This window comes from Anticarsia gemmatalis, chromosome 9 (assembly GCF_050436995.1).
Source record: "Anticarsia gemmatalis isolate Benzon Research Colony breed Stoneville strain chromosome 9, ilAntGemm2 primary, whole genome shotgun sequence".
Classification (NCBI taxonomy): domain Eukaryota; kingdom Metazoa; phylum Arthropoda; class Insecta; order Lepidoptera; family Erebidae; genus Anticarsia; species Anticarsia gemmatalis.
Genome location: NC_134753.1, coordinates 10,801,946 through 10,828,840, shown reverse-complemented (window position 1 = coordinate 10,828,840; position 26,895 = coordinate 10,801,946). Strand labels below are relative to the sequence as shown.

General features: G+C 34.4%; 1 protein-coding gene across 1 annotated transcript; it reads right to left on the bottom strand.

Annotated features, from left to right (window-relative positions):
- Nucleotides 1–93: 93 nt before the first annotated feature.
- Nucleotides 94–19,564, bottom strand: Tps1 (Trehalose-6-phosphate synthase 1). Its single transcript, XM_076117936.1, has 12 exons — nucleotides 19,187–19,564; nucleotides 11,602–11,758; nucleotides 9,443–9,718; nucleotides 9,244–9,361; nucleotides 8,709–9,156; nucleotides 8,361–8,603; nucleotides 6,135–6,329; nucleotides 5,009–5,198; nucleotides 2,583–2,720; nucleotides 1,876–2,062; nucleotides 1,588–1,694; nucleotides 94–1,432 (listed from the first exon to the last, which is right to left on the bottom strand). Exons 1-12 carry the CDS (start codon nucleotides 19,309–19,311, stop codon nucleotides 1,145–1,147), a joined length of 2,472 nt encoding a protein of 823 aa, XP_075974051.1. The 5' UTR covers nucleotides 19,312–19,564; the 3' UTR covers nucleotides 94–1,144.
- Nucleotides 19,565–26,895: the final 7,331 nt, after the last annotated feature.

The window sequence follows — 26,895 nt, the reverse complement described above, 5'->3', positions numbered from 1 at the left end:
CATACTAAAGTACACAGTCTATCAATATAGAAATATGGTATATGGTAAGGTGTATTAGTAAATCAAACATAACACGTCTTAATTAAAACACGATTGTCCATCTCATTTGTAATTTTTATTGAAATTCTTAAAAACATCAATATGCTTACAAAAATACAAGGATAGTTGGAGTTCGAGTCCTGTGCCGTGACACAACGACGTATACCTATCTCCAGACTAGTTCAATACGTACAACACTTACTAATGTATCTAAGATCACATTATTTACAATAATAACTAACCGTAAATAGAGTAAAATATTTTATTTAAAATTTTTATAGTAGACAATATCAAAATGTTAAAATTGATATGTGGATAGAATTTCGCATTGGTACAGATCTTTGTGTTATTCAATTTGAGATAATCTACCTTTATATAGGATGTAGACAATCAGGTATAATATTATTTTGTTTTACTAAAATAACTCTACAGTAAAATGTTGCACTATTACATAGCCAAAACACAAATGCATTGTTTGTGCATTATATTTACGTACATCAAATATACTCATAAACATAGTCTTAAACTTATTATCACTATTCTATCACATAAATAACATGTAACACTAACGGCCGGCGCACACGGGTCGAGTGACACTCGCCCGTGTGCAAAGGCCCTACGTCGGCATGCAATGTTACCTTCACAATAAGCTTACTACTTCGTAAACTAATTTCATGAAACACAACATCCCGAATGTACTAAATGTAAATGGCGACGCGAGAATATAATTACAACAAAATAATTTAGACAAAATTATAAATACTATTCAGTCAATTTTTATACAACGATCTCAGTATAAATTTCAATAAACGAAATAGATTTTTTGTAAATATGAGATGTGATTATTTCCTAAAAATGTTAAAGCTTTAGGAACGATAGTGAATACTGACCTACCTTTTGGAGTGGACTGAGAAGGGTAGTTCAATAAATCTTAGAATAAGACGTTTATGACAACAGTTCATAGACATCAGCAGCTCATTGGTAAAGACACTAATCAAATTTTTGGTCGAGACTTAAGAATAAATATTTGATGAAGGATGTACTTCTCAGCTTGTTGTGTGGGATCTACAATGACATTAAATAACTACGCTTAAGTATGAAGGAATTAACTGGAGTCGGAGCCGCTTGAAGCCTTGTCTGGTGTGCGTGGTGGGGTGTGGCGAGGTGACCTCGAAGGTATTTGATAAGACATGTGCATTTGTATCGTGTCTCTTGCCTTCCTTGCGTTCTTGTACGTGAGGGAGTTTGCTCTGGGCTTGCGCCGAGAGAAATGCCTTTCGACCCACTTGAGCATGGCCAGCACTGAGTCGGTAGATGACAGACGCCGTTCAGCTGATGTTTTGGTGATGTTTGATGATGCGATACGGAAAGTAGCTGCCATACCTTTTAGGGCCTGTAAATTTAACAATCGTAAGGAACATGCTTAGAATATTATCTACAGTTTTCTTATAGATTGTGCAGTCTATCACAAGGATCAATTCTTGGACCACTTAAGTTCTAAATGCTGAGCACGTGTGGTGTTAGATTGTGATTGTAAATAGTGCTTACCAGCATAGCGTCTTCATCAGTAACATCGTCACCAGCGTAGATAATCCTGATCCTTTCGCTCCAATCCAGTCCGAAAGCTGTCCTCAAGATATAGATGGAAGCTCGACCTATAGACAAACCATCAGATAAGTAAACATTCTCAATTTCTAGACAATGTATTTTTTTGATAATAAAGAATTTTCTCATTATGACACCATACCATATTTGCATATTTATATTAATTTTAAGATCTAATATGTTTAATATTTTAGAAATATATTGTGTTTAAAAGGGGATGAAGATACATACCCTTGTCCCATTCTACTGGTGGTCTGGCCTCAAGCGCGCAATGAGCAGGCGCAGGTGTAAATCCGGCCGCAGTAATGAGCTTACTGGCTTGTTCTACCAATGCAGGTCGCAGAGCCACCGGCGTCTCGCGGTAATGGAATGTAAGTAATGCTCCCTTGTTCTCCACCCAAGCACCGTCTTTGCAGACCTAGAAAAAGCAATAAATGGGTATATTGTCAAATATATCTGACTAGCTGACCCGCGCAACTTCGCTTGCGTCACATAAGAGAGAATGGGTCAAAATTTTGCCCGTTTTTGTAACATTTTTTATTGCTACTCTGCTCCTATTGGTCGTAGCGTGATGATATATAGCCTATAGCCTTCCTCGATAAATGGACTATCTGACACTGAAGAATTTTTCAAATCGGATCAGTAGTTACTGAGATTAGCGCGTTCAAACAAACAAACAAACAAACTCTTCAGCTTTATAATATTAGTATAGATAAAACTGATCTGTCTAAAGCTTTCGACGGAGTAAACCAGATGAAAATTAATCTAGAGGAAAAAGAAATAACCTGCTGCAAGCGTATTTTATTACGGGTAATTAATGTTAATGTTTGTGCATTGATAGATCAACATATTTTCATCAAACAGCTTTGGAGCTGTTAGGTGCAACTCAAGGGTGACATTTTGGGCCACAGTACACAGAAGCTGTGTTTATATCTTACCTGATCTTGCAGTGCCTTCAGCAGATCAACAACAGACTCCTGCAACTCCATAGGCATAGGATGAACGAACTTGCTGCCATCGGGATGAAGGATCTCCAAACCATGGTTACCAGCATAAGTGATACCCTCAATACCGACCTGAAAATAACCAGTATTTTATAAGTAAGTAAATAATACATTATTATATCTACTCGTTGTTTGTAAAGTCGTAAATTCTTGCCGTATCGCAAGTTCAGCGATCATGGCCACTATTGCAACTACGATGTGCGTGTCAGGGAGTTAAGATAAAGAACAAAAGATTTACATGCTGATCGTTTATCGTGAGGCTTCTTACAGCTAAATTTAGTTAAGCTTTTTGCTGAATTAGGAACCTCCGTAGAGAGGACAAAAGAGGGAGAGGACTGAAAGAAAAGTGCTGATGGAAATAATACTAGCATCGTAACGGGCAGATATTATAAATATGCATATTACCCTAAAATACCTACTTAATAAAAATCAGTGGCCCCTATCCAAACATTACGTAACAACGAGCAATGACACAAAATATACTACTAGGTACATAACCCGGTTGTAACAGCACTATCAAGGGTGCTAGGTATCGCTACGTCAAACTATATAAATATTTTTGTTTTAAACAATGATAACGGCATCAAAGTTCACCGATAGCTGGTATATGGGACCTTGTTATTTATTTGCAAAGTAGATAGATTGTTTCAATGGACTGTGTTAGTGGCTACAGCTGATTTTGGCACGATTTGTTTTTGCATAGATGCGTAGCAGATCTAATATTATTGTTATTATTTTTTTATGTTATCAATGACGTTTTTCTTTATTTTTTAGTAATGATGATGATGAGGAACTAAACAATAACATCAAAGCAATTTTTATCTAAAACTTGATCTTCATTGAATAATACGACATTTTGATTCAATCAGTGGAGTACCACAGGGCACCAATTTAGCGTACAAAATGTTCTTACCGACTTACGTTGGTTTACAAATGATGTATAAATTAATTTTGTTTGCTGATATATAATTAAGGTAGATGTAAGGTTTTACAAATATGTCTATAATTAAACCTAATATTGTTTAACTTTAGCGCAATTCGACGCAAAAATTACCAAGTCTTTGTGAACTTAGATAAGCCTATGGAATAAAACAACCACACTATCGTAATGGCACATCATACACGTCAAAGGTACCTCTAATCGGTACGCCGCCGGCTCATTTGAACCTTAACAAGTAATAATTAGCTAATTATAAAGAATTTGTTACTACGGAGGCCGTGCGCAGAGATTCTACAACGCTCTACACTTTAGGTACCTACTGCGTGTTATTTTTGTTAAAACGAGACAAACTTATTCTAATATCGTCATTTTTTTGTATCGCATGCTAATACATGTGATAACTGTTATGTCAAAGTTATATTTTTATCAATAATTAGTTACGTTTTAATTACATATTTAAATATTTGGAGGCCTGAATTGTTACAAACCAAATTTAAATTCGGTAGAGTTTTTGTATCACTCATCACTACATAAAAGATTTTTTTTTATTGAGTCATATCGAGCTGAAAATAAAAGCTCTGTTGACCTAACTACTTGATAAGAAGTAAATACTGGGATAACCAATATAAATGGAAAGTACGTACAAGAAAAAAATACATATTTACTAAATACATGACTAATAGATGTTTATTTATATGAAGTACAATTATCTGATCAAATTCATTTAAATATGGCGACATTATACGCATCAAAAACTCGTGAGTAATTATCAAAGTTAACCTAGTTTCACTAACATTAAGAATACATTGACTTGTTGTAAACATCGGTACTTATGTCTTGGCAACAATAAGGAAAATTGGACAAAATATCTCTGTGTTTTATGCATTAATGCCCTTTCCGATAACCGTTGTGTTTCTTTCTATCTATTTGATGTGTAATATATTTCTAGAGATGAAGTGAGGGTCATTTGTTTTGAGGGTGTGTCACTGGTGTCTTTAGAATTCTAGTTTGCATTACACTAAACGTGTTTGTTTGAAAACCCAATAGACGCTTAGTTAACTGTTTTCTGTTTGAAGATTAAAACAACACTTTTAGATTTCCGTGCGATGTTAGTGATCGTAATTCTGATGAACTTTTTATCATCATTAGATTTACTTCGCGAAAATTGTAGGGTTGCAATTGATAACACTGGCATCTTTTAAGTCATACAAGGAGGCATATCCCTTATAGTGGGTCGAGATAAAGAATGAAAAAAGAAATATAATTTATACTAAAGATGCTTATGTAAAAGGAAAAAGCAATTAGACCACAAATAAATAAAGAAAAATTGTGTTTGGTAGCGATAATCAACAATCAATGATAGCTGAAGTAAGATGAAAGACTTACAAAGAAAGCTGATAAATATGTAAAGGTAACTCACCATATTCTTGACATTGTCAACATTTCTGCCAGAGATAATGGCGATGTATACATCAGACATGTTGGAGAGTCTCTGCAGCGTGTGCTTGGTCTCCAGCGGTAAGGTGGCCAAGTCTGGATGAGGAGCGATGGGAGCCAGGGTACCGTCGTAGTCGAGGAGAAGGGCTAGCTTCTGGGTGTAGCCGATGTACCTGGGAAAAGACAACATGGAATTTAAAAACTGCTAGATAGTGCAATGACGTCTTCTCGTTTTTGATTACGTGTACATTAGCTCGACTCTCTACCGCTATCGGCTACCGACAACTACGGAACCAATTGAGAACTTTTACAAGTGCTTCTATCGGGCCCTACCTTCAGAACTGGCGGTAAATACATTAACTGTATTTGACCATCATAAGTGTTCGTACTTGACCTAAATTAATAAATGATTTTATTTAGATTCTTTATTTTGAAAGGATTACAAAAAGTATATCTTCTACAAAACTCTTGTGGTATCTTTTCTTTGGATTTGTACTACGAAATATAAAACTCATCAGTTTAAGTTTGTTTGCTTCAAATTATCAAAAATTGTATTCACACGCAATATTTTTATTTTTTTGTAGATGTTCAATATTATAATGTCATCCTACACTTGCGGATTTTCACTCGTAATGTAAATGACTGGCAAAACGACCATTATGTAATATTAATCAGTACATAACAACAATTAGTTCGATGTTTTCATTCATAATAATTTTAACACAAATATTTACATTTGTGATTGAACTCCGGAAATTTCTCAATGCATTACATTGATCATATATGAAAATGTTTCAAGAAAGAGGAAAATACAGGGATCATTGAGAGTGCTTCAGTCTCTACTTCCACCACCTCCTCTACCACCATAGGAATGAGACGTGGAATTGTGAATCCACTATTCTATCTATCTTCGAATTTGAATAAAGCGAAAGAAGCACAGATCTTAGAAAGTCTTTAGGATTTCTATGGGAACAAGAAGTAGATGGGACTTTAAGTTTTACTCTTAATGCTAGCCTGCCTCATCACACTGAAGGGCGAAGATCCCTTCACGTGATTTAAATTCTCCTGTACATGGATATAATACTACGTATTGTAAAGTTGCTACTTACTTAGACAAATATTCATCAAAGTCATCAATAGTCACTGGTTGCATAGTAGTAGCTCCTAGGTCATCAGCCTCTTCTTCGAGCGAGTCCATCGCTTTGAGGAAGTTCTTCATCCACATGTCGACGTCATTCAACTGTTCTCTTCGTCGCAGATGGTTCATACGCACCGTGCGCTCGTCCTCCGGCATTATGAGGGCTCTGAAATTGAATACACACTGCTAGGACATTTCAACAGGTACTGTTAGTAGCTTTGAACCTAACAGTTATAATGGAACTTCGATTAATGGTTTCAGTTCGGTTTCGATAATATAGGTTTCTCATTTCGTTATTGCATGGCATATTACCGGAGATAAAATTTGTAAAAGAATAACATGGCAGCTTTAAAAGCATTTTCTCCTGCTAGATGCATGTCTTAATATTGATATTGAGGATTTAGGATCGACTAGAACTTGAATTAAGTACTTATAAAGTACGACAATTTTTCATCACCCATCCAGTTTTTGTGATAGATTAAAATAATTTAAGAAATGTTTTATCACAGTTCTAGTAACTTTGTCATAATCTTTTAAGGAAAAAGATATATCTTTAAAATTAAACCCATTTCCAAAATTCTCCGAATTCAACTCAAAAGTAACCTGCGAGATCAAAGATGGACGCTAATAAAAATAGTACAATAACAAATGAGTGATCCCGCGTCATATCATATCTTCATGCAACTTAGTATTGACGTCATAGAGTAAGAAACAGAACGAGATAACGACGGTCAGTAGGTAGATTGTGAGTTCAACTGCCGTACTTGTCGATAATAATATTTACGACAGAAGAAAAGCTTTTACAAGGCTTGTGTCAGTCCTACACTCAAGGTATAAGAAACGTATTGATACAATATCGGATCGTATGATGCTGTATCGATACAATTAATATGAATCGGAGAATTGCTTTTGTATCGGAGCATTCAAGTTCTAATACGTATCCGATGTGTGTGACTTACGTAGTCCAATGAGAAATGATTAAAGGAAAACAAATAAGTGAGCTCTTTTAATAAGGTAAAGCAAAAATAAGGAAGTCAAATCAAATTAAATTGGTTTGATGATTCCGTATTTTAAATCTAAGCAGTAAGCTAGATAGATACTGCATTATTAATAAGCCGTTGCAGTCTCAAAGGTGCTTTAGTAGCTAACGAGCACACATCTTGTCATAGAATAATCAAATCAATTTATTTAATACCTTGTTTTTCTAATAATACATGATATCTTGCCTCAGTAAATAACAATAGAGATGCTCAGTTATCGCAAATTGGACTATTACTATGATTACTGTTTATCACTCATTATTGAGTTATAAAATATGTTGATTTACGAGCTCATATTATTCACAATTATATTATGGCTTGCTATTGTTGCTACACTCATATTCAGGTCGGCACGTTCGGATTGACAGTATTTATTGATCAGCAAAAGAGATTCGAAGCAATTACTGCACTTGTTCAGTAAGTCTTGGTTCGATCGGCATAATTCGGTTTAAACATTCAGGCGCGGTGATATCGAGCGGTCCTTTTCCCGAAAATTCATCTACATAATAATATGTTCGATTTGACCGCTCGGCTTACCCGATTAATCGACCCAAATATGTGTGTAGCAAACCTTAGTCATATTACTAACAAATAAAGTTGTTGGCTAGTAACAAATAACCATTTTTATTTGCATTAAATTTGGTGTCACTGTCCTAAATTGACGACCGAGTTTATTCGGTATCAAAGCTAAAGCATTAACATGGCCTAAATAAACGATAAAACTTGTGTTTTGGCCCAAATGTTTGTTTGAGATGATCTTTTGTGACCACATCGTACTTGACATTGTTTCGTTGTGTAGTTACCTACAGAAATTAACACGGTTTGCGAACTTGTAATTCCCCAATGCGTTACTTTTGGAGCACAAATGTGAACATTAATAAACGTAAAACGTACGTAACGTAACGGTATTTATTTTAAAGAACATTGCCTTAGAATTTTAAGGTACAGTGTTGTATGAGACTTAGAAAAGCCCCCAAATTAGTTGTCATTAATACTTAGTTCAACTTTTCGTGATACTGCCTGCCTACCACTGACAAAAGAAGTCTTTAAAATAGGGATCGAGACCCAGATATAGATGTCTGGCCATGAATAAGATTCGAAAGATACGACACCTTACGTAAAAACATTAACTTACTATTTATATAAAAAAATCATACCTATGAATGACTTCAGCAGCATCATCGAGCTCGTAAGGATTGCAAATAAGCGCTTCGTGCATCATCTCCCCTGCTCCAGCGAACGGCGACACGATCAATACTCCCGGCGGTTTGTTGATCTGACAAGCTACGAACTCCTTAGCAACCAGGTTCATGCCATCTCTTAATGGTGTGACTAAAGCGACTGCAGCGTCTCGGTAGAAGGCTGCTAGCTCATCTTGACTGATACAACCGAATATGTACCTGGAATATTGACGAAGTTTTTAGGATCGTGGGAATATGCTGTATTAAGTAATGTGACTAACTGTATCAAAAGCCTTGTCGAGTTCTATTACTTAAGATACGTACCTAATCGGTGACCAGTTCGGAGTAGTGAACCTCCCATTAATCCTTCCCACTAATTGATCCATTTCTTCCTTCAAGTCTTGGTATTCCTTCACATCAGTTCTCGACGGCACCGAAATTTGCAACAGCACCACCTTCTCAATATGCTCCGGATATCTCTCCAGCAGTCTCTCGAAGGCTTTCAGTCTATGTACTAAACCTTTGGTATAATCCAGTCTATCAACTCCTAATATAATCTGTTGGCTAGTAGAGAGCACTGGTTTCGCGTTTTGGGCCAACGACACGAACCTATCGAAGGGCACTCCTATGGGCAGAGGACGGACGCAAATAGTGCGGCCACCCAACTCCACGAGGAGATTCTTCCTGTCCACACGACAACCTAGGTTTCTTTGGCAACAATCGATGAAGTTCAAGCAGTAATCTGTTATGTGGAATCCGACCATATCACAACCTGGGGAAAAATAAGTAAGTTACAGAGTTTTCATGCGAGGAAATAGTCCCAGAAGTCTTGGAAAACAAGCGAAAAATTTGTGCTTACCAAGAATGCCCTGCAGAACTTCATCAGACCAGGGGAACAGTCTAAAAATGTCCCATGGAGGGAAAGGAATATGCAAGAAGAACGCTAGCTTGCAGTTAATTTGATCTTCCTCAGCACGCTGTGAAAGAAACCAGTTTCCATTAATAACAAAATCAAATGACATGATATACTTGATATACAATTGAAATGTTGTCTTTACCTGTCTGATCCAATTAGCAGCCAACATAAGATGATAATCATGGACCCACACAATCGGTGGAGAGGTTTCGGTCTTCCCTTTCTGCTGCTTCAATAAATGCAAGGCGCGGACGGTCTTCTCAGCGAATTCCTCATTAATTTTGATGTATGCCTTCCAGTGGTCAGCGATGAAGGTGGCTCGGTCAGGCATGGAGTGGAATAGAGGCCAGAAGGTGCCGTTACAGCATCCATTGTAGTAGCTGTCGAAGAGCTTTGGCTCAGCGTGGATAGGGACAATCTGGAAGAACAAATGTTATGTCGTTTTGAGGAAAAGTTTGTTAACGTTTTAACTATCGCGGCTTGTACACATACACATACAGATTTCGTCGGACAACCGTTGTGCATCTCAGCATCTTAGATAGGTTTCTTTGCTAAGATCGTGTCTACTTAGTAATTTAAGAATCATATCGAGATAATAGAGTATGTATTAAATTTGTGTTAAGTTTGTAGAGATTGTAGCAAGTGGCGTTTTTTGGTCCTACCCCTACTGCAAATATTCGTGATTTGATGTATGTATGTACTATATTTCCTTACTATAATAAAATACTAATCAACATAAATCCTAAATACACCTAGTAATTCATGTTTCAATAGCATTGTTAATAAATCTCTTCACTTTATCATAATATCTACTCAGTTAATCCCTAAGTATTTGTTTAATACAGTAAAGTGAGCACAAGCTTACGTTATCTTGCGGTCACATTCATACAATCTGATAGGAAAATAACTGGTATTACTTCCTGAAACTTTCCTATAAAACGAAAATATATAGATGTGTGACGTCACAGTTCAGACATATAACGGAATATGTTTTGTACACAAACTCGTATGAATATGTAAAGGGCAAACTTGTTATTGCTAACAGTAGGTTGTGTAATCATAAGGATCTAAAGTTAGTCGGCAAACGTTTGGAGTGGCGACGTCAGTTTTTATACGACACGACAACGATTTCGATCAGATTTGTAGGCTAGTAATTGAATAGGGATAAGTTTAATAAATTTTTAACTTAATTAAAGTTTCTGAAGCCCTAAGTGTGTAATTAATGTTGCAAGTATATGTGTTATATGATGTCTTTGTGTTGGGAAGACACGAATTTATTCTATTGGAAAGGGGATCTTGTGTTTTCCAATTAAATTAGAATAAATTCATGTGAATAAAGCAAAAAACAAATTATTAATTCTAGTGAGTGTTGGGTACCGTAAGATAAAAACTTATTTTAAACAGAAAATGCCCAAGAATGAACAATTGCTTTGCTACTCCGTCACTCGGTTTGCGGTTTCTTTTAAATAATTTCATCGTTCTCGTATCGGTTACTATAAAGACGTAATGCATTTGCGAACAAATTCGCTATTTGTTAGTACACGACAAGCGCGGTGCAAGGTCGACGTCATCTCGTTTGTTTACTTTTGTATTCAAGTTTCAGGTCGAATGTTATTTGGAATGTAAATACTGCCTATTTGTTGCTATGCCTACAAATGTTAGTGACATTGTAGAGCGACTTGCTTACTTGTTGCTTTGTGAGTACATTGTATGAATTGAATACATAAAAGGGTATTGTAGAAGTCTTTAGTTCTGGAATGGAGATTCATAATAAATGTAAAACTTGGGTCTAAAAGCATTAAATAAAGTGCTCCATTTTAGCAAAGCCCAGCTGACATTATGTAATTTACTCTGGGGTCTAAAAGCTTCATAGGGAGGCCGCCACACTGCCACTAGCTGGGGTCTCAAAACCAAAATCAAATTAAATTTTGTATATTTGTGTTAAATTTCTCAATGCGAGTGGTTGTCCTTATAATTTGCCATAGAAGAGCAGGACCTCCTAGCACAGGTATATTTTTTACTTAAAAGGAGGTCTCTATGTAAGATTTATTGTAAAAGTTGTACGAGATAACGAAATAAACATTTTTGATTTGATTTGACTTCTACATAGATGAGGACTAAAAGGTTTCAAATCTGTATATTATGATCATAATAAGATATTTGGAATACTCTTGTACACGTTTCAAACACATTGATACTTATAGTTAAGAAAAAAACAACGAAATGTTAGGGAGAGTTTAAGACGGACGTAGATTTAATTGATGTTTTGTATATGTCTTTAGAGAATAAACCAAGCCCTACCTTCTCAGAAAGCAGTCCAGCAGTAGGTGCTCTGTCGTTCGGGTCTGACTCCGGGATCTTTTCATTAGGGTCGTCGAGGTGGATGCCGGGCCAGCCCACCCAGATGCCGCTGCCACGGATCACCACGGGAGCTACGGCAGTGACCAGACCACCGGCACTGTAAGAGACATCCAGGGATATTATATCTGTTTAGAGTATTTTACTATTGGTATTGTATATGATCGTTTATTTATGTTACTCTCCAAATTATTTTTAGAATTTTTGGTGTAATGCTAATTGTGGTTAAACGCAGTGATACGTTAAAGGATTTTCCTAGTGTTCGAATCGATTGAAAATTATTATTACGATTGACAGTTGTAATTGTTATCAAACAATATAATAGGATGCATAGAAATGTCTTTTCCTTTTCCTATTTTCTTTGCCCCTTTAGGGATAACTGACTTTAGGGAAGAGTGAGTTTCAAAAAGAACTAAGTAAGGAAGTCACCTTACTTGGTTCCTTTTGAAACTACATAAAGTTCTAGCAATTTTTCATTCGCTGCCAATTTTCGACAGTTTTAAGTATCACATAGTTGTATAATAGGATAAAATCAGAATCTATCTAGCGTGAACAGGTGCGCCCCCTGCCGGGAATATGTTGCGAAATAAACTGTTATTGACATGTCCGGTGTTCAATGCACAAGCGCAGTACGTTATGTATTTGTAGACATGTTTATTCAATTATTCTGTTCCTGACACTAGTCATATTATTGATCAGAAACATCTGTTTTCTATCCAATGTTTGTAGATGAACTGTTTAAAAACTAAGAAGTGATTTAAATCAGGTTTCGAAATTTGTCGTTATCAGGCTTCGAGTACTCGTGCTTGTTTAACCCCGGTTTCTGAGAACATTTAACGGTAGTTTATCTATTCAATAGCGTTAAAACTCATACAAAAAAAACGCTCATACAAAAAATGTACCTCAGAAACCGGGGATAAAAGATGCCTCGATCTTTTGGTAATATTTGTGACATGTTCTCTTTTATATTAGTTACAATGATATTACATTATCGAACGGTAAATATTCTATGGGGGACGGCAATATATTGGGAACATTTTAGAACAATCACCTATTATAAAAAATACGGCGTCTCAGTATGTTTATTTATGTGTTTTGATTGCAAAATACTTTAATGAATTGCATCTTGTATTTTGTAAACAGGTGAAATGATCCGTATAATATCAGTTAATTAGTAAATACGTTTGTTTATAAACCGTGAACTAAGAGAAAGTGATTAAAAGGTACTTGAACTCGTATCAGCTTGAATACATTTTTTTAAGTTCAAACTTTGTTAATGTTTATATTATGATGTTATATAATGTTTTTATTACGTCACTTAAATGTATTAAAAAGAAGGCTTTTCGATTACGACATAGATTAGCACATAGTTAACAATTATGTTCACTTAATTAATATATTTAATTGACAGGAAGAAAGCCCTGTTGGTAACGATTCATTTATTTTTACGTTTCAAGTACTTATTTGTCATATTATTACAGATTATTGCTCAAATAATTAAATAAATTATTCAATATGCATATCTAAGACGAGAAATGAAAATACTCGTCAATATTCCCACCTTTTATTTTGTTATACTAATTTAAAATCATGAATATTAACAAATGTATCAAAGGTTTCGGAGCGTTCAAGTTGAAATCCCATTAACATCAATCCTTTTCGGGGTGGTTTTTTCTTAATACTACTGTACTTTTGCTCGGTTACTTGTGCTCGTAAATATTACCCAAAAACAAACTGTAATTCAGTATTCCATAGTACCGAAGCACAAACAAGCAGTGATGACAAGACTTCCGCGCTCCAATTGATCCGAATACACTGTCGGCCACTTCAAACGAGTGACGTTATATTTTCATTGAAAGTGTACAAACTATACAATTATAGTTAATGATGTCAAGTACACTTGCCCTTTGAAACACGGAACCTAAGAAGCCAAAACGTGACTCCAAGAAGGCTTTACATATCTCACTTTATGAAAATTTGAGGAAGATTATAATTCTTAAAACCTACGTGCCTGAAAGCTGAACGAGTTTTAGAATCCCATCCTCTTTTGACCTACGCTTTCTGCTTATGATGTAGACGTTAAAAAAAAACGTGACTTTCAAAATGGTTTTATATTTCTCGCCTTGTGAAAATTTTCTAGCGTAGATTTGATTATTGAAGCTAACGTGACTGGAAAATGAACGCACTGTTGTAAACCTAATACTTTTAAGTTTCGTGCCTTCTGCTTTTGATTCCGAATAAATAAAATCTTACAGACATCACTAACCAAAGGTTATATGGCTTAATAAAGAGCAGAACATAATGGTCAAATAAATAAAATAAGGCCTAGTACCTATGCAAATAAAGTCGCGAAAGTGTGCATACTGAAAAAAAATCTAGCGTTACTTATTGCATGTCAAAGCTAGATATTTTTTTCAGATAAATTGCCTATTGCATTCTTTTACTATGACTTCAACGAAAAAATGCACTTTTGGATTACAAATCTGTCTATAAATTTCTAGTAACACTTCGATTAATACTCTAAGTAAAATGTAACACATCTACCATGACAAATTACAAAAGCACTCCTTGAAAGTGTCAGAGAGGGCATCGATCACAGACGGTGCATAGAAAGGTAATGTTATTAGTCCCGATCGATACTAGGGCCCATCCTACAGGTGTATTGCTGTCTTCAGACAAGGCACTTGGCTTACATATTTTATAGAGACGAACCTTGCATGCTGGCGAAATTAAAGCGATTGTTTGTAGGTGGAAAATTAAATTGGTTGAACGAAAAAATATTACAAGTACTCAAAAGGAGGCTTTAATATCCATTGGTTTATTTCTGTTAGATATGTAAAAGTATTCCTTAAATAATGTTATTGAAGTTATCTACAAAATCTAAAGAAAGAAGACAACTAAGTACTCATTTTATCGTGTCTTTATGTCCCGAAAGCATTTTTTTTCTGGAATTTACATATCCGACAAATATTTTAATTTTATATCTTTAAATCTTACATATCATGTAAACACATTGGACAATATAAAAACAAAAATAAAAATAACAAATGTCCGGCTTATAGAAGTCTATAAAATCTGTATCTTCAATCTCTCCCAATTTTAAAACAAATCCCATATTTTTACGAGTGCCACATCATTAATGAAGGTACTAAAGTGATGAAATGATATTATAAAACTACATAATAATAAGTAAACATATCATTCAGGTCATTGTCACTATCGGAGATGGCCCGCTTTATTACTTCATAATCGACGATTTTAATATAAATAATATTATCGAATACCTAAGCGGACTGCCTCCGTGGCGCAGTGGTTTAAGTCACCACGCCGGAACCATTGCGTCGGGAGGTCGTGGGTTCGATTCCCACACGGGACAATTATTTGTGCGATCCACAAATAATTGTTTCGGGTCTGGTTGTGCTTTGTGTCCGTTGCTTGTATGTTTGTAAAAGTCCCCGCGACACAAGAGCAATTCTTAGTGCGGGAGTTGTCTTTTTAAAAATAAAATAAAAAAATAAAATATTGATTGAAGAAAAAAATGCACTGATTTGATAATTTGGGAATGTAAATAAAATATTTTTATTTGAGTCTGTTTGTTTTTAAATAGTATCTTACTACTTTTTAAATACTATCTTAATTATTGTTAAACTTTGAGTTAACAGTATGGTACTAAGTTCTGAAATTAACCTTCATATGCTCAGCAGATTAAACGTCGTAAGGAGCAAGTCAACGTGACCGTAAACCATGATAAACAATCCAAAACCAAAGACTGAATTAATAATTCTAAGGCAGTATTCATAATTTATTTCTGTTGATTAATAATGCAAATAGGTATGTAAACAAAATTAAAACTAGCCAATTTGAAACTCGGAAAACCGCGGTAAATATTAGGACGCGCAAGAAATCGCAGATCGTGTGCAGATATATTATTAAACACATTTGTAGTTATTCACATTATCAAAAGACGTAAATATTAAACCGTAGAGTAAATTTTACAATATAATATGAATATATTGTGATATTTATGGCCGTGCATCTGATTTATTGAATAAAGACAATAATATAACAATTCACAGGGTGTCAGTATGTAGGTTATCTGCTCTTAGTTTAATTTTAGCTCACACTTGCAGGATTGATTGCCTCTATCTCTAGACCTAATTAACTATCGGTTCATGTCTTGTTGAATAACTTTTAACCCGATAGTCCCACTACTGGGCATCGCGAATTCTCATGTTTTATTTTACTTTTATTTTAGCTCGATGGCAAGCCTGGTTTTTACAAAAAAAAATATAAAATTATTCCGAAATTATTTAAAGACATTATTTCGACTGCTAAGCAACCATGTTAAAACTGAAAATAATTGGACCCTACCACACCACAATAATTGGACACTACCTATTAATTGGACTATGCCAAATAAAAAAATTCTCATCTCTTGTCATCGCGAGAAAACTTAAGCTGTCTATCACGCTTGTTAAGTTGATAGACTTAACACAGATTTATAAACTCTATGATTTAAATTAGAAAGTATATTTTTATATCCAACATGTTTTGTTTTATTATTATACGTAACTCTCATTTTATAAATGTATTTTATTTTATATAAAAAAAATGGCTCAATGTAGCTTGTCTATCAAACCTTGTTGTTAAAAACAGAAACCCATTTAAACTCTTTTTTATAGAATTTCTCCTTCATCGGTTAAATATTTTACAAATGCGTGGGTGTGGTCTATAAATCTCTATAAATATATAGTGCAGTCAATTAAGCTTAAATTAGGTAAGAATCTCGGAATTCGAGATACCCAGCTGTAAGTCTGTAAATACTTGTATATTGACACCCTAAAAGTTGTCTCAAAACCTACATATGGTAGGGTGTACGCAATTATAAAATTTCAAGGTCCAAAGTCCCAAAAACCGGTATTTTGAGCTTTTTTTGTAAATATCTCATTTCCTATGGAATTTTTGCATTCGTATTCATTACCAATATTGTACAGTATAAAATTCTCTACAAATTTTGTTTGAATTTTTTTTTTTACGGTGAACCGTTTTCGAGATAGAGGGGGGAGAGCGCGCGGTCACAGGATCATTTCAAGTCAACCGGTGCCTCCGGTCGAAGATGCGCCATATATATTATAGTTGATGAACTATCGATAAATCAATGATTAATAAATATTTGTCAATTTCTATTAACTATTACATTATTTTTTATCATTTTTTTCATAACCTATCCACTTTTTATTCAGTATTAATTAACTTATCAACACTTACCTGCCCATGTAATTGCAGAATTTTTCATGAAAATATAGGCACTATATTTGAATTTTAACCTAATTAATATTAATAACTTCTTACATGATGAAAAAAAAAACAAATAAATCAGTATTATTGAAAAGATATAGATTTAATATAATTATGAAGAAAATGATGACACCAATGACTTTTCGAAGTTATGTGTGTATTAGAAATAATTGTCACATGCTCCAACGGTGAAGGAAAACATCGTGAGGAAACCTTGCATGAATAAAATTTGTTAAATACATTTATTGTGGGCATGCAAAGTCCCCAACCCGCACTTGGCCAGCGTGGTGGACTCAAGGCCTAACCCCTCCCTCATTACGGGAGAAGACCCTTGCTCAGCAGTGGGACAGTAATGTTAAATTTATTTATTATTATAATCATTGATTTATCGATAGTTCATCAACTATATATGGCGCATCTTCGACCGGAGGCACCGGTTGACTTGAAATGATCCTGTGACCGCGCGCTCTCCCCCCTCTATCTCGAAAACGGTTCACCGTAAAAAAAAATTCAAACAAAATTTGTAGAGAATTTTATACTGTACAATATTGGTAATGAATACGAATGCAAAAATTCCATAGGAAATGAGATATTTACAAAAAAAGCTCAAAAAACCGGTTTTTGGGACTTTGGACCTTGAAATTTTATAGTTGCGTACACCCTACCATATGTAGGTTTTGAGACAACTTTTAGGGTGTCAATATACAAGTATTTACAGACTTACAGCTGGGTATCTCGAATTCCGAGGTGAACTTACTATAATGACTGGACTAATAGGTTTAAGTACATAATAGAGATGACTAGTAGGTATCGGTAACTCATAAGTTCTTTACCCTGTTTTCGCTTAGTCGTGCTTAGTTAGGGATGTATTGACTTACCCCTTACTTACCCTACCCGCTAGAGGGGTTTTAGTTTAAGGCAGTAAAAACGATAATCATAAATATTATTATTTTAATGTTTAATTCTTACGCAAGCACACGTTAACTATTTTATTTTCGTACGATAATGTTATCAATATGTAGTAACTAGTTGGTACCTAAAACTTTGTCTCTAATCTAATTGTGTTATATTTATTACGACACGCTACTCATTATTTACTTGACAATATTTATTAACTAATTAGCCTTCCTTTTATAATTACCGAGTGATTTTAATTAGCGCGATCGATAAATTATATTATTTAATTATATTTTAAATCTCTGGCGGTATATTTTTATTAATCTATATTATGAATTGTAGCTGTAGAGACAAGGTTTGTATGGGATCTAAATTCTCATTCTGAAAATCTTCTCAACTGAATAAAGTTGTGCTATATCCGGACAAAGTCAGGCCAGTCCTCTAGTATATAAAAATTGTATGAAAAATTATATAATAATGGTAGTTTCATCCACGTTATCGAAGTTTTATTTTACTTTACGTAACAGGCTATCGAGATCATAAAGTATATTAAAAACTCTTTGGTTCAGATAATACATATCAGTATTGAACCGTTTTATATCTAACCAGCCAGTTTGCACTTCAAAAGGATTATTTATCTATAAAAACTTTTTACAATGTAAATAAACCATTGAGTTGCATCAGGAGCGATCGTGATGAATCAATTATCGTCCGTTTGACCTTGCATTGCATTCAAGTCCAAGGTTCCCATACAATTTTCCATTAACATATGAGATGACAATTGCTATAGGTATTGTCAATCACAACACAGCGTTAACACTCATTGAACAAATATAAAAGATTGACCGTACATTAAATCACTGACAATGAAAACACATTTTAATTCACTCAAATTGATGAGAAACTTCCGAGCTCATTTTACTTTTCAAAGTCATTATAAAAATCCCATTGATATATTAATTAAAATAGTAAATAAACCATAATACACCGGCTTTCTTGTTATTCAGATAAGGCACAGGAAATAGTATGCAATTCAAGTGTAGAAACTTCCCGAATTGGGCCGCGGCCCGAGAAACCCCGGCTTTTCTAGAAGCCGCGGTCATTAACATATCCAACCAAAATATACGGACATCCGTAACAAATATGGGAACATATAAACCATGATTCTGTATATAAATAGGTTTACAACACAATTTTCATATTTTTCGCGATTCAAGTACTGTAAACATCGCAAATTAATTCTAGAATTCACACTTCTGGACTAAATTCTCACATAAAATCACTTCTACTAATATTACCGGATTCATTTCAAGTAAATAATATTTTTACATACCTGGCTTTTCGCTCCAAATCACCGGTTTTATCATTTCTCTTCAAAATAAAGGGCAATCGGTTGGAAACAACAATCATGCTGCCTTTGCTGTTGCACGCGGACCGACTGCTGTTCTTTACACTCATGTTTTTGTTTCTTGCGAACGTTCCTATTCACGGCCAATCACAAAGTCGACTGCACGCATGCGCAGCCCAAACGGAGGGAAGTTTTAAAATAAGTATTTAATTTTTATCAACACTGATTTTGTATTGTTATTGTCATAATCTCGTATAATTTTCTCGCGCTGTTGTAAACGTCTAATTTGACATCATCGGCGGAGATCGAATGCGTACTGTTTCTTTTGTGTGGACCGATTGGCTTTATAGACTTGATGAGACGCGACGCAGAAGGGCGAAGTTCTTGCTTGCGTCTGAATGCGTCGGAGGTCCGCGGTGCCGTTGTAAAGAGGTTATCGCTTATCACTCAACCGACCCCTCAATAATTGTCTCGGATCTTATCCAACACAAGTTGCGAATTTTGTTTGCAATGATTACGGAGAACGTTCATAATAAAATAATAATTAAACAAGCTATTAACTAAAATACTATTATTATTCCGGTCTTCAGTATGTCAGAGATTTTATTAAATATACTAAGTAATCTTAAATAGCAGGAAATCGAGTGAAAACTAAAAAGTGAGCAATTATAAAATATTCTGAAGAGCAATCAAAGAATATTTTTCAGTCGACAATGATTATTAATTTGTGCAACTGCGTAATCCTATTGCTGAAAGATTTATTAAAAACTTTAAATGCCAGTTTATATGGGTATGTATTTATAAACTTGATTTTATTCAAAACAAATTTTCGATACAAAGACAATTTTTATTATTTTTTATTATTAAGTAATAAGGGTTATCATTTGTTATTGAACGCTTTAAACATGATATGATAGGAGCTCACTTTTTACAAATCTGATTGGGTGATCAGCGGAACTGTACTGGGCTTCGATTCCTGAGCCTGTCAAAATCGTATAAGAAAAATTATCAATATTCTTTTATGTCAATGTGCTTAGTGAGTAAATGGTATCTTACGATACACTTACATGTAGAAAAAAGAAGGTCAAGCTCGTGGCATAAGAAGTGTGTATATACTTAGTCTTCTTCTTGTCGTATGGTTAGTGGTCAACCTAGTGTTAAAGTTGTTCAAGCCGAGCGAAGGCCTTTGACGTGGCTTAACATGTGTTATCTTAATAGACATCAACCGGGGCCGACTTTTTACGTGCCTTCGAAGCACGGAGACGCCCAGTTCAAATACCACTATGCGGTCACCCATTTATGGATTGACCGCGCCAAGGTATGCTTAACCCACAGATCGTTTACCGTTCAGTGTTATAAAAAAAAGTGACATAGCGAATGAACATCAACACTACGAAATTATATTTTTTTAATCTGAGAGCTGTCATCTAATATGTTAATGGTGGTAATATTACTGCTATGTTAATCTTTAACGATGCGGAAAACATCTGAAAATGGTTTATTTACTCAGTCTCCGGCCCTTGGTTGTTCGTAATCAAAACGTCACAGCGATATTGTACCTAGGTAATAAAGAAGTTATTGTCATACCAGGCCTTGAATCGGTTGTTTACATTAACAAACAAGATTAAAACAAAGCGATTTTCCGACACTACTGATTTCGAAATTATATTTTTGTATGATAAAAACTTCGTCTTCGCAGATAGTAAGAACCGTTATTGTCAGTGATAAAAAATGCACTAATTTGTTATCGTTTATAAATATTATTAATTGTATTAAATTTTGATCTTGATCTTTGATCTCTTTTGATCTTGAACAGCTGGTTTGATTCATACATATGACTTGAGCGAAAACAATTTATAGGTTATAAAATTTTCCACATCAGTTTTCGGACGGGAATAGTTTTCCCGCGTTTTCATGATGGCGTCTCGTGTGGCGCATGCGTGGTTGGTGCGTGCAGTCCACGCGAAAGGCGCGTGCCTAGCTGACTCGCGCATGACCTAAACACGAACATCGACGGTGAATGAATGACCGAATGACTAATAACGTAATAAAACTCTGTGGTGTTTATTGATACTTTTTAAACACGTGCTTATGTTTAGAATCCATCATGTTTGCCGTAAACCATCGTACGTTTCGACCTTTTTACTCTAACGTGAAGTTAAAGGTTATCTTATCTTAAAAACCAATATGTGCAGAGAATTCTCGGTGTTTATTTAGCTTTATTGAATATATTTATTTAAAATCATTTAAGATTATTTTACTGCCTTCAACTAGTAGCTAGCATTATTTTTTAATTTAGGTACAATTATAATATTTAGATAACTTTGACAAAATTTGAGTGACGCAAGTGCATTTTTAAATAGCCATCCTTGTAGGTATTAAGATGATAGCTAACTTTCAGTTTCTAAAAGTGAACTTTAAAATCGTTAACAAGCGGTCAATAGGTATATTATGTTAAAAATGTTTCATTAAATTGCTGAAAGCGTGGTCAATCATTCTTAATTAAACATCTTTGATTCGTCATATCTATATGGCAGCCAACAATGAATATAGGTAAACCGTAAACTGAAAAAAGAACGACAATGACAAATCAGACTTTCCCACATATTTCATGAGTCAAACCACCATCATAGTTTCAGGAATGGAAATCATGACTTCGTCACAGTATAAAGACATGATGAAATGATAAAACACGTGCACATATTTAACTATTGACAAGACACACGTGAGTTACTGAAACATTATTCCACGATGGAAATGTATGAAACGGGGCCTAATTATCAGCTATGGAAATGTCACTGTTTGTGTGTCAACTGCAGTAAGATGGTTATCTAGTGCATAAGATATGTGTTATACATTGTAATTATATATGAGCACAATATTGTGTTTCTATCCAGTTATATGTACATTAATGCAACGCTTTTTAATTTTAATTACAATCGCAAAATGTTGGCTTTTATGAGAGATCACGAAAATAATAAAATGGCCTATTCATCAGGTTTCTGGGTTATATAGCTAGCCGTAGAAAAAATATTTTCTAGAAGAAACTACACCGTAGTACTTTGTATATGAATGATATTGGGAATTAAACGTGGAAAAGTGGGAATAAAACCTCCTTTTTAAGATCTCACTGTCCATATATTACGACGGTAGATCTGAGGGTTAATTCAAGAAGGCTGTTCTTATGCAAGAAAAGCTATAAAATAACTTTAAAAACATTAAGCCAACGATTACCAGAATTCTGCATCAGCATAAAAGTGTAAGAGGAATCTGATGCGGTTATCGCTAGTATTCACACGGAAGAACTGATGTCTGACCCAAATACTAAGGTTATCATAAAAGGTTAAACTAGTCGATGGGTACAGATGTTCTGACTCTTAGATATTGACAGGAACATTCAACAAAAGAGCTTGGCTAAGCAGGCTATACGAAGAGCACAAGTACGCACTTGATTGTTAATCCCTACATCTCTTTCTCTCTCTCTCTCTCTCTCTCTGTAAGAATATAATTACTCTATTACAATTTTACATAAGTACTACTCCTACGTAAAAGGCGTCGTTATTTGTCACATTCAACATAGTCTTACTCTGCTGTTATTATAAAACGAGATTTTAATGAAAAAGGGTTTATTGAGGGGTATCCTAGATCTTGGGCTTAATACCAATAAATCCTAGCTTAAAGTTAGTCAGCAGTCAGTCGGAGCGGCGTGAAGTTCTGTACGAAATTATTTGATCTATCCGACCGATTTCGGCCATGGCGACCACTTCGTCTCCTAATTAAATCGGCGCTGTTGGCTTATATAGCCAATTTAATTTGAAAATTCACGTGTGCAGTGCGGGCATGTGAGTTTACTGCTTACTAATGCTTACATAATTTTATACAATGGCAGCAGGTCGGCGAGCCTTTAATTCGTCGCGTTTTGTATCGAGGTCTTTATTTGCGCCTCTATACAAATTGGTGGATCTGTCTTTTTACCAACTCGCGCCATTCAGACCGCTATGCCGAAAAATGATATACGAAATACTCTAATCGATTATTCTAATCAGCATAATCTACATAAATAAACAATAGTATTAGGCTGCTCATTCATTAGCAAGAGATATTAGGTAATACGTTATCAATGAAACAAGTAATGCTAGATTATAAGTTGTTTGGATACAATGTCCACGTGAATCATGCGATCGTGTTTATCACTGAGGTGTGGAATGAATTACATATTGCCTTGGGAATAATTGATGGCTTTAAAGTACAACGTTCTAAGATATCCGAAGGTATTAATACTTAGCTAGTGTTTGCTATTTTCAGAAGTATTTGGCAGATTGCGTAGGTCAGTTATATTATGTAATCCTTTGATGTTACGCGATATGTTAGCATATCAAATGTTGCTAAGGTCAATAAATTTATATTATTACTAGCTGACCCGGCAACCGTTATTTTGCCATATAAATAAAAAAAAGTGTCATTTAGGGGTATGGAAAATAAATGTTGGCCAATTCTCCGACCTACTCAATATGCTCACAAAATTTCATGAGAATCGGTCAAGCCGTTTCGGAGGAGTACGGTAACGAAAACTGTGACGCGAGAATTTTATATATTAGATTATAATTAAAATACAGTATTTTTGATATATTTTACTTGTTTCTTATTAAATCGTCGACGACGTCTTCTATGGCCGATCGATTTCGGTCATAAAGTTCACTCAAACATAGTTGGAAGATAGGCTAGTATAACCATTAAGTTTACTATTTATTTACCGTGTTAGGTGAGCGCTTGCCTTATGTCGTCTAAAGTGCTATAAACCGCTTAGTTGCACAGTTTACAATTTGTTTAAGCGTTTCTGTTTGCGATCCAATTACTTTAATGAATTAGTCGATTTAGAATTGAACCTGAACGATTTTGTTGTTGCTTTTTAACTAATATAAAATGCATTTGATGTTATATAAAGTACTGACTTCGTTAGAGTGCTCTTGAAAATTGTGCATTGTTATCACCTTCTTTTATTTACTTATATATTTCATATTAAACTAAATAACTATTTCAATTTAGACTTTGCCGTTCGTAAGTAGTAAGTTCATCTAGAAGTAATGGCATGTATTATTATATTACTTTATTATATTTGATATAAAATTTATCTGCCACGAGGTTGTATTTTGTCGTGCAAGGACGTGCATAAAAACGTTAAAAAAATGTTACGGCATTCACGAAGATTATCGGTAAACATCAAAAAAAAATATACAGAAATTTATGGCCATCCTTTATAGAACAATAAACATTTGCACAAACTAATACGATAAATGAAATCACCCAAAACCGCGCTACTTTATCGCAAACACGGCACAGGCAGAAATGTCCAGAACCTCGTAATAACCGAAGTAATTCAATCAAGAACCTTTGTAAGTATGCCACTGACCGTTATCGAGACAATAATAAGAAATAATTTTAAAACCAGATTTTTATTTGTTATATCATTAATATGTAAACAAACATGACCTTTCCAGAAAACGCTAGGTGTTCGTTAAGCAGTTCAAATTATGATTTTTTTTTAGAAAGAAAAACTCTCTTTCTAAAAATAAAGTTAAAAATGTCTTCTTATTGTGTTGACGAACAGAAAAATGATTGAAAAATTAGGATAATTTTAAGATTGGAGATCTGGTATTAGCCAGTTATGAACCTGTTTAATTTCTGCAAATATTTTTCCCCTTAGGCTCAAAAGCAATGATTTTCCAAATCAATGATAAATTAACCACGTTAAATCGAATCCTGCGCCTGTTATGATGACTCTACTATATATATTATTTTCATATAGTTCAATGTTATGTATATCCACCAAATTCATCCAAGAAAGGACATTATTCATTTAGAAATAGAAACAGTTCTAAATACAAGGCTTAAACACAATCCACTTAAAATGTTCGATAAATTCATTGATTCTGGCGGCAACAATCAAAGGAATGTCCGTCAAACCGTCAGTACGATGGAACTGGATGCAGGTAATGGTGACCTAGATACCATCAGTTCACAGTCATTACGGCCTGCGCCTGTCGCGATAACTGACGACTGTCTCACGAGACAAGCGCGTGCCATCCACTAACCATTATGTTTATGGCCAGTGTTTGTTTACTAAAGAAGATTTTTGCTAGGTTTTCGAATTTGTATTTGCTTTCTGTGCGTTTTTAAATGTCAAAATACGGAATGTTTACGGCATAAAGAATCTCTATATGCCGTGGTAATGTAATATGATGAAACAAGAATGAAATAAAAATATTGAGAGATTTCAGGGCATTTCAGGGACAGTTGTTTAACTTTGTTTTGCTTTGCTTTATTCTATTTTTTCCTTTTATAGAAATCGGAGTATATTCATATGTATATTGCATTTTTTTCAATGGTATTGGACCACTGATGTTAGGTCTATTGAAACTAGACAACGGCAGATAATAAGTTATTGTGACCCATTAAGCGCACAAATTGCACGAATGTATTTTGATGATTACTCATTTATATCTCGCTTATTTATTTATTTATTTATTTATTTATTGTTATGAATCTCCAACAAAGGATACATTACACATTTGAATACACATAATCAACATTTGTAACAAAATGTTCCTTCAATTATAGGAGATTACAGCATACTCAAAAAATATTACATAAATTTTTTAACAGTCTTTAAAATATTGACATAAAATATTAATATATATATAAAAAAATGAACACTTATATCTAAACTTATGTGCTAAGTATTATATTAATAGGTATCATATTACTATAAGAGTTTTAACAATACTGATAGTTTTATTGACATATACTTATTTAAATATCCAAGAGGGTTAACATCAACTTGGAGAACTTTCCTAAAGAGCTACAAAATATATCAACATCCTCCGACAATTTAGATATGTCATTATATTTTAGAGTTATTCTATTGATAGGACTATGTTTGCCAAGATTTGTTCTGCAGCGGGTTATACTAAAAAGAGGTGGGGGGGAGCGAGGAATTCTACAGGGTACATTTATATTGATCTTAGATAACAAATTAGTACAGTCTATGTGATTATTTAGGAGTTTGTATAAAAATAATAGATCAGAGACAGATCGTCTGGACTCAAGACTATGCATTCTGAAGTATTTTAGTCTTTCTGAATAATTTTTTATTATACCTGATAAATTGGATCGGTAGGATATGTGTCTAGTTAGTCTCTTTTGTATGCCCTCTATTCTATTTGAATGAACTTTATATATAGGATTCCAAGCTACACTGCAGTACTCAAGCCTACTTCTTACAAAGTTGTTATAGAGAAGAATTGTAGTCACGGGATTTTTAAATTCTTTGGAGTTTCTTAACACAAATCCAAGGGCCCTATAGGCTTCAGCAACCATATTATTATAGTGAACGGTGAACCGTAATTGGGAATCCATATGTACACCTAAATCACGAATAGTTGATACTTCGGTTAATATATTACCTTTAACATTGTATATTGACGAATAGGGTCTCAATTTTTTTTTTCTTCTTATAATGGAAGAAGTACCAAACTATGGGGTGAAGCTGGAGATAAGGTGAGACGATGACTGCATTCTCAAAGGCCAGGGTTGCACTACAAAGTCATATACCTACTTAGACTCATGCCATTGATAAACAAGCACGCGTGAACCTAACTGTATCTTAATTAAGTTGTTTAGTAAACACCATTGGT